This window comes from Nicrophorus vespilloides, unplaced genomic scaffold, assembly GCF_001412225.1.
Source record: "Nicrophorus vespilloides isolate i.1.1-1 unplaced genomic scaffold, Nicve_v1.0, whole genome shotgun sequence".
NCBI lineage: Eukaryota > Metazoa > Arthropoda > Insecta > Coleoptera > Silphidae > Nicrophorus > Nicrophorus vespilloides.
Window position 1 is genome coordinate 479,564 of NW_017100102.1, and position 8,411 is coordinate 487,974.

Below are 8,411 nucleotides of genomic sequence, written 5' to 3' on the forward strand. Positions count from 1 at the left end.
AATAATAAAAGAAGAAAATATCAACTATTGCTATTGACCACAGACTTTCCGCCCAATAATATTTATTTATAAAATGTGTTTATATGCATTGTTGAAAGGAATTATGTTTTACGTGTCATATAAACGTCATAATTAAAAACCAATAAAATATTTCAAGTACAAAATGCCGAAGGGTAAATATATAAACCATAAAGGGAGAGTTCGAAAGTTTACAAACCCCGAAGAACTTGAGAAGGAAAGGCACAATACACAATGTCATGATGAAGGTCGAGATGAAACAACAAGCAGTGACAATAACGATACCACAAGCGACGAGGAAACAGCAAAAGCAAAAGGTGTTTCTAATTTGATCGAAATTGAAAACCCAAATAGACAACAAAGAAAAACTATAAAAATAACAGATAATACCAATGAATTAAATGTCTCAACTGAAATATCAAGCCGCGAGAGAGACGAAGCGCAAAAACAGAAGTTGAAAGCAAATTACCAGAAACTTCATCTTGAAGGAAAAACCGAACAGGCCAAAGCTGACCTAGCTAGACTTGCAGTAATTAAGAAGCAACGAGAACAAGCGAAGCAAAGTAGGGAATTGGAGAAGAAACTCAAGCAAGATGCAGCGAAATTAAAATCTTCCCAGACTAAGAAAATTCTTAGCAAAAAATAATTCACAGTGCTTCAGTATTTTTTTTCCATGAACTATTGCTAAAGAAATAAAAATCGATTGGGCTCTCGTCTTTATATAGCGAAACCAATTGATTATGCCAAATTTAATCACTAATCTTGACAAAAACGTTTTACATTAAAGGAGAACAATAAATTCACTTATAAATAATTAATATTTAAAATTGATAATTACTTTAGACAATTTAAAAAAACTATTTTGTACTAAAATACGAATTTAATCCAATAATAATAAATTAATTGTAATGGCTGATGTAAAGTGGCTGGTTCAAACCTTGGTGCAATAAATTTAAAAAATCCAATATATGCGCGCGCAATGTGCTATGATTTCTTTTCATCACCACTAGATATTAGTGAAGGACATTCACTAAACGCCTAAGGCATACTTTGTTTATTTGTACCATGAGTTACAACAGGATACAATCCTCGGGTTCATACAAAAACATTCGTTTAAAAAGCTAATTCAATTTAGGAGATTCACTATTTATTTTAATCTAAAAATCAAAAGTAATTATAAATAATTATAAAAGCGGATGTTTAAATATGTTTATTATATGTTCTCGCAAAGATAATTAATAATAATAATAATAGTTGTAAGTAGTATAGTAGTCAAATCAAATTTATCTTTTTAGACGATGTTAAACAGGCGAGCCTTCTCCGACGTTCTTGCAGAGACGCCTAGACATTCTCGCATGAAAGAAGATTCTCGGCAAATAGAATTCGTACGTATTGGGCAAGCATTGAAATTGGAAGCAATAGTCAGAGGCGATGCGCCAACTAGTCTTGCTTCCGCTGGAAGTGCTGGTACTGTTTTTAAAAGATCCCCTTGGGAAGCAAATTGTTTCTATCCTGTATTTCCTGCAACTACTATATTCGCTTCCGACTCCTGGAGTGACAACCGTTTAGTCACTGCAACTGACGAAGGAGTATATCTAGTCGAAGGTAGATCAGTTATATATTCCAAAGTAACGTTGTTTAGTGTACTGCTTGTTTTAGACGGAAATTCACATCGATTATTATTCGATAAAACTCTTCAGGTGCGTCAAGTTAATGTTGTAGAACCGCATGGAATACTTCTCTTAAGAGCAGGACAATCTAACAAGGAAAGTAAAGTGTACGTATTTCGATTGTCCCAATTGGAAATTATATTTGAACCGATGTCAAGAATAGATGTTAAGGACCATCGTCTTGAAAGAACAAGAGGTGCACATCTATATTCTTTATCTCGTCCAGGTAAAAATTAAAATACTTATTTTTCTTTAATAATTTTATTTAACATATTTTTTGTTTTCGTTTCTGTTATATTAAGATGTATAAATAATTAATAGTGTGCATTGTGAAACCAGAATTTAACGCACATAGTAGTTCTGCTTGAAAAAATACAATTACAGAATCGCGTAAAAAAGTTTGATATTTTACGGTGGGTTGAAAAACACTGCGTTAATGCACTAAAAGCAGGGCCGCCCTGGGCATTTGCCGCCTACGACTTCCGGGAACAACAAACTTCTACAGTATTTCTTCCAAATCAACCTTGAGTATAATTATCATTTGCACGCACACTCATTAGGTTACAATCATGATGCAAATATAAATTGCAAGACAATAATAATCACACAATCACTAATATTACGAATTACATTATATCTGTCCTCTCAGTCAAGACAATTGATAACTTTGTTTTACATTCAATATTTGTATTATGTATTATTACAATAGTATTACTATTTTGTTTCAATTACCAATTTGTTCGTCTGGAAAACGAAATTCTATTTTGAACAAGAACCAAGATATATCATATATTATTTTTTAGGAGGATCGCGTTTAAGAATGGCTGTAGCAATTGGAAAGAAGCTTATTTTATTCCAGTGGAAACATTCTGCAGCTTGGACGGCCTGGTGTCCAAGCAGTGATACAGATACCATAGAAGGATTCAATTTATTATGGGTAGATAAAAACCATTTAATAAAATGGCTAAAACTTAATCCACTTTTGATTGTAGGAGATTAATTTGAATGAAATCCCTAACTTAATGACTATATTGGACAACGGTTGGACACCAAATTCACCATCACATAGCGATATTTTAGTTTGCGTGGGTTACAAAAACCATTGGGACATAGTAAATGGACGATCAGGATACGCACATCATTTACATACAGTGCGGGGAGATAGAGTTAATTTAATAACTGCCTTGGATTTGTATGAAGATCAGGAAGTGCAACTTTTACTATGTTACAATCGTAAAATTTACACCAAATAGAAAATTCTTGATTATCTAATTATTTTATAATATTTTAGATACTTGCCACTTTCAGAAGATTAACGAAGAAAATACAAAGAGTACCGAATACGATTTCCATTGGAATTTTGTTCCAAGTGATATAGGTTAATATTTATAATATAAAAAAAAACGCATAATTTTTATATAATTTATTTTCGTAGTGTGTGTATTCCCGTACGTCATAGGATTCACATCAAACGTAATGGAAATTCGGCTGATAGTAAATGGGAATCTGGTACATTCAATGACAATGCCGAATCTACAATTAATTGCATCAAAAAATGACATATTCTTTTCGACAACAGCCCCAGAATTTTTTCCTGGTCGAAGCGATCGTCTTGATGTTGATTGCAAGCTTCTTGAACAGAAGCACAGTCCTCCTAGCCCAAATAGTAAATAATTTAAATAATTTTATACAAAATATTTTTTTAAAACATTTATATTACTAGATTCGCCGGAAGCTAGGCCATTAAGGATCTATAAAATACCTCTTCATGCATTAAACAAAAATAACAGTAACGATCAATGCACATCGAATGAAATTCCAACTTGGAACAATGGAGATACAAAATTGACAGTTCCTGAACAGCCGAGAGTATCCAGAAGTGCAACCAGTTCTCCTATTCCTCCTTCTAAAGTCAAACTAGCAACAGTAAAGTAATTTGAAATGTCACACTATATTTAATAGCTTCAAATAACTGTAGATTCCAATTATATATTAAATTTAAAATATGTATATTAACGATTATGTAAAACAAATATAAAAATGTGTATATATTAATTGACTGAAATCAAAACAAAAATATGTAAATTATTTCTTTTATTATTTCATAAAGTATTATTTCAACCTGTGAGCATTATTTAATTCAAAGTTCGGAATAAAACGGGTTTTACTATATTATAAATCAAATATTACTGTATATTTTATCTGCAATTTGGTACAATTAAATACTATATATCATAATATACTTAATAAACTGTGCAGAATATATTGTAACTTCAAATTTCATAATGTTTCATAATTCTGTGATATAAAGCAGTATGTACAAAAAAAACTTGTTGACGGTTAATAAAAGTATATTTTTTGCTGTTTATTTTAAACCATCGAAATGTCATTATGTTCGCGTTTCAAATCTACGACAAATTCTAAAATAAATATAGTATAAGTTTAGTAGCTACATAATGTGCATTTATTTTACCTTCGATAAACTTTACCATATTTGGATGAATGCATTTTGCTTTCTCGATTGCGTTACTAAATTCTTTCAAGTTGTCACTTAAATAGTTCGCTTTTGCAATGAATAAATAAGATTTCAGGCAATTCTCGTTTAAACGTAATGCAGTTTCAGCGTCACTTATCGCCTTATCGTAAAGTTTCAATTTCAAGAATGTCAAACAACGGTTGTTGTATAACAGTGGACTATCTTTAATTTGCTCAATCGCCTAAAATAAAATGCATAACTATTATGCTTTATACATCGAAAATTATTACTTTGTTGTAACAGCATAATGCTCTTTCGTAATCTCCTCTACGAAATGCTAGAGTTGCTTGTTTTTTGAAAGTTTCCATCCGTTCTTTCCGCAATAAACGGTTTTTATACCTCATATCAGCATCTTTCGAGACCTCTGTCATAAATGATTCTGTAACGTAAAAGAATAAAAACATGAAATATTTGTTGCAACTAAATATTGATATAATAATTAATCCAATAAGTTTTTATCATCATTTAAATTTTCATTCCATTGTCGTCATCTTTCTTGGCACATGAATAATATCGTTACATATTGAAGAGAACAATATATTTTATTTGCATTTTTTTTTTCCAAAAAAAAAGTTTTATACCATAAATATCTTAATGCTAATGATATTATTTGTTTATTTACAATGTTCCTTTAATTCATTAAAAATAGATAAAAACGAACTAACCTTGTGACATTGTATTCTCATCTTTTTCCGGTAACAAAGCTTTTGGATTTATCATTGCTTTTTTTGATGTAACTCTCAGCACTATATCATCATCGTCAATTTTCTCTAGTGCTGCTTCGGCATTACCATTCAAATATTTCTCCGCTTCGATGGTGCCAATTTGTGCCACTGTTTCGTCCTTGGAATTAAGTTTCTTAACAATTTCATTTACTTCCGTTACTTTATACATGAAATTATTAAATTCTTCGTCCAGCTCTGACATTCTGCTTGCTTTCATATTTTCTAATATGCCACTACAATACATACAATGTAATATGGATCAAACTTCTAGAAATGTTTCTATGGTTTCTAAATAAATATATATAACTCTAAGCATACTGCTATAAAATTCGATTTCTTTTACTATTACATATTTCTTGCGATATTATAACAGAAATTATATTTCTGGTCGTTCTAACTACTCACATTTGCAAACCATATCTAAACTTTTCTTCATACGAAGTATTCTCAATATTCGCTAAAATTCGAAAGTAATATAAAAAGCGAAACGTAAATACTAAAATTTATTATTTTGGTGCTATTTATTACAAAATAATGTTCAATATAAGACGACTATAGTATATATTAAATTATATATTACAATACCTTAAGAGTAATAAAAATATACATTATTTTATTGTCATAAAAAAAACTAAATTATTAAAAATGATCATATTATTCACTACTTTCCTACAATACTTTTGATAACCCAAATAATAGACATTTGTCCATACTACAAATAATTGTAATAATATTTTATATAATACAAACAATTATTTATTATCAGCTAATCTTTCTATATCGATAACTTGCATTGCCAATTTTTTCGTAGAAGCTGCAAGAAAATTTGGATTCATCAAGTCAAATTCTTGGCCCAAAAATGTTTCTAAAAATTATAATTATTATTTTATAAGTTGCGTCAAACGTATATATCTTACTGCTAGAATCACAGACATATCCTCCTGCTTCTCTAACAATCAAAACACCAGCAGCAGCATCCCATGGTTGTAAACCATCGCACTGATATATATCTGTTGTTCCTAAGGCGACATAGCATAAACCCAATGCGGCGCAACCTAAACTTCGTATTCTAGAACAAAAACATGATTATATAAACACATGAAATTAAAATTTCTATAATAAGTACGTCGTTAATCTACAAATCAAATGAATCAATTATGTAAAAATATTTAAATGAATGTAATAAAATTGCATAATTCTAATTGTGTTTCAATATCACTCGCACACATATATTCTGAACTTGCCCTTGTCTACAAAATGCAAATTATAAAAGATTGTGTAAACGTGGACATTTTCATTATCCGTATTTTTAAGTAATTTGTCGTTTCTTTGATTTGATTCAGTAGATGCTGAATAAAGAAATTATCTTAAAAACCTTGATTTAAAGTGCATTTTATATTTATTTTTACAAAAATATAAATAAAATAATTTCATGTCTTTAATTACTACCGTTTTGCGTAACTTGAAAGTTTCCATGCGGTTTTTTTTAGTAGTCATTTAAGTAAAACCTTGACCTTGGCAGTACTGTAACCTTTCACTTAAAATTTAAAAACATATATATATATATATTTAATTTAACTTCCTAATTGGATACATGATGCGATTGAACAAAAAAATATCAAGTACTTGAATACCACCACTTACAATAACTCAACATTTATGAAGAACCTATTTACACTCACCCCTGAATTGCTGTCATCAAATTCTTAAATCTCTTCATATAAAGTTCTCTTAGTTCATGGTTTTTAGCCAGAGATAATTCGTAGTTCATAACAGATTTGCTTATTTCTGTAAATTTATATACCGTTCATATCATATATTCATTTAATAATCAAATTGCTGAATTATACTCACCAGATTGTTGACTGGTAGATATTCTTCTTCCATTCAAATACGCTCCTTTTCCTTTAATTGCTGTGAATAATTCGTTCATGTATGGATTGAAAATAATTCCAATGGTTTGAATTTTGTTTATAGTTAAACCTACTGAAATACATGTTATTGGAAAACTACGAACAAAATTTGCTGTTCCATCGATTGGATCTATAATCCATGTTGGGTCATCTGTTAATATTGGTTTCCTACCAGCAATCGAGCATTCTTCTTCGCCAATAAATCTAAATGAATAAAACTCATGTAATTCGAATTTATTCATTAGAAATTCTTATAAGTTTATTATATTTAATTTAAAATTTTAGTAAAATATGATTTTCGGTAGAAATTATCATTAACATGCTAAAATCCAAACCATTACATTTAATATTTAGTGTAACGGTTTATTTGGTTTAGATTTAGTTATCACTTTGATAATGTCATTTTTAATTACTTTTAAATATTTAATTAACCTAATTGTAACTTTACATATCATTTTATGTTGTAGTAAATATATTTGTTTTGTCTAGTTTGGATTTACCATACAAGGGCAAATATTTTTTACACGTAAACTTACTTGTGATCGGGAAACTTATTTTTTATTTGTTTAATTAAAATATCCTCGATTTTTCGATCGTACTGCGTTACTAAATCCCAAGTTTTATTATCCTTTGTCTCTATATTTATATCTCGTGCTTCTAAAAGAACCTAATAATTTTTACAAGTTATTTTTTTTCACTATAATTTTGCTATTATATTCTTGTATATATAAATATAATTAAATCTCACTTACTTGGCCTGCCTCCTTTACTAATTGCAGAACGTACTGATAATAGAATTGGATATCGTTCTCGCTCTCCATAATTTTAAGATTTAATTTTCTCTCTTTAGGATGTTTCAAACAATACTGAGCAATTTTGATGCAAAACCAAAGGATTTATGTGCGTTGCTCTTATAAAAGACCTTGAGTATACTCGTTCAAAATACACGCTGTTCTTACAGTTTGCTAAATACTTTCTATGAGATTTTTTAAAATCTTACCATAACAATTGTTTAGGCTTATTGTGGCATTAGTAGACTGCATTATATTTATACATAAGTCCTCGCACTTTATAAATAATATTTACACAAATATCAAAAAAAAATATGAACGTAATACATATTTGTAATATTTGTGTTTTTCTTTTCTCATCTAAGGACATTATAAACGGTTTTTTCTTTTATAAATTAAATTCTTAACCTATTCATACTGTTGCGAATCAGCAACATAAATAGTTTTAAAATGTAAAAACACTAAAATTTATAATACATTTCTGTAAATAACAGAATTAATGAGAAATTTTCTTTTACTTATATAGTAAAATCTAACCCTTACTCTTTTTATTATTATTATTATTGATGTAAATTACTTATTTCGACACTAGGCCACCACAAGTCCTTAGTATCATTAACCTATGATGGATATGACACTATATCAAAGCTAATTGTATATATTCTGTATATAATGCACTAACCGTAGTTCTTACTGCCTAGGATATAATCATTAAATATTAATTAAATTCATGTTCATCATATTTTAAGCACATACGA

At 29.2% G+C, this 8,411-nt stretch overlaps 4 protein-coding genes across 8 annotated transcripts in view; 2 read left to right on the plus strand and 2 right to left on the minus strand.

Moving 5' to 3' along the window:
* LOC108568145 (GTPase-activating Rap/Ran-GAP domain-like protein 3) overlaps positions 1 to 3,665 on the plus strand; it is a 40,007-nt gene extending 36,342 nt beyond the window's left edge. For all 5 annotated transcript variants that reach the window (XM_017929084.1, XM_017929085.1, XM_017929082.1 and 2 more), the window contains 7 exons: positions 1,314 to 1,623; positions 1,678 to 1,914; positions 2,492 to 2,625; positions 2,681 to 2,921; positions 2,980 to 3,066; positions 3,124 to 3,354; positions 3,412 to 3,665. In XM_017929084.1, the coding sequence (XP_017784573.1) occupies positions 1,314 to 1,623; positions 1,678 to 1,914; positions 2,492 to 2,625; positions 2,681 to 2,921; positions 2,980 to 3,066; positions 3,124 to 3,354; positions 3,412 to 3,623 (1,452 nt within the window). In that variant the 3' untranslated portion in view covers positions 3,624 to 3,665. The remainder of the gene's footprint in view (positions 1 to 1,313; positions 1,624 to 1,677; positions 1,915 to 2,491; positions 2,626 to 2,680; positions 2,922 to 2,979; positions 3,067 to 3,123; positions 3,355 to 3,411) is intronic.
* LOC108568146 (28 kDa heat- and acid-stable phosphoprotein-like) lies at positions 47 to 664 on the plus strand. The gene has a single exon (XM_017929086.1). The coding sequence runs from the start codon at positions 164 to 166 to the stop codon at positions 662 to 664; it is 501 nt and encodes a 166-aa protein (XP_017784575.1). The 5' UTR covers positions 47 to 163.
* Positions 3,666 to 3,948: 283 nt separating the features above from the next.
* Positions 3,949 to 5,240, minus strand: LOC108568122 (tetratricopeptide repeat protein 12-like). Its single transcript, XM_017929050.1, has 4 exons — positions 4,890 to 5,240; positions 4,455 to 4,603; positions 4,162 to 4,405; positions 3,949 to 4,108 (listed from the first exon to the last, which is right to left on the minus strand). The coding sequence occupies exons 1-4, from the start codon at positions 5,191 to 5,193 to the stop codon at positions 4,059 to 4,061; spliced, it is 747 nt and encodes a 248-aa protein (XP_017784539.1). The 5' UTR covers positions 5,194 to 5,240; the 3' UTR covers positions 3,949 to 4,058.
* A 354-nt stretch (positions 5,241 to 5,594) lies between these two features.
* LOC108568117 (inositol monophosphatase 3-like) lies at positions 5,595 to 7,808 on the minus strand. Its single transcript, XM_017929044.1, has 6 exons — positions 7,615 to 7,808; positions 7,399 to 7,529; positions 6,804 to 7,066; positions 6,632 to 6,737; positions 5,867 to 6,018; positions 5,595 to 5,814 (listed from the first exon to the last, which is right to left on the minus strand). The coding sequence occupies exons 1-6, from the start codon at positions 7,681 to 7,683 to the stop codon at positions 5,702 to 5,704; spliced, it is 834 nt and encodes a 277-aa protein (XP_017784533.1). The 5' UTR covers positions 7,684 to 7,808; the 3' UTR covers positions 5,595 to 5,701.
* Between the last annotated feature and the right edge of the window lie 603 nt (positions 7,809 to 8,411).

Bases quoted from the DNA above. Each gene is read 5' to 3' on its own strand.
- LOC108568146 (XM_017929086.1), top strand. From the start codon at position 164: ATGCCGAAGGGTAAATATATAAACCATAAAGGGAGAGTTCGAAAGTTT.
- LOC108568122 (XM_017929050.1), bottom strand. From the start codon at position 5,193: ATGTATTGTAGTGGCATATTAGAAAATATGAAAGCAAGCAGAATGTCA. The intron at 4,406-4,454 runs GTAATAATTTTC...ATTTTATTTTAG, and splicing joins CATTATGCTGTTACAACAAA to GCGATTGAGCAAATTAAAGA. The intron at 4,109-4,161 runs GTAAAATAAATG...TATTTATTTTAG, and splicing joins TATGGTAAAGTTTATCGAAG to AATTTGTCGTAGATTTGAAA.
- LOC108568117 (XM_017929044.1), bottom strand. From the start codon at position 7,683: ATGGAGAGCGAGAACGATATCCAATTCTATTATCAGTACGTTCTGCAA. The intron at 6,019-6,631 runs GTGAGTGTAAAT...TTTTTGTTCTAG, and splicing joins TTGATGACAGCAATTCAGGG to AATACGAAGTTTAGGTTGCG. The intron at 5,815-5,866 runs GTAAGATATATA...TATAATTTTTAG, and splicing joins ATATGTCTGTGATTCTAGCA to AAACATTTTTGGGCCAAGAA.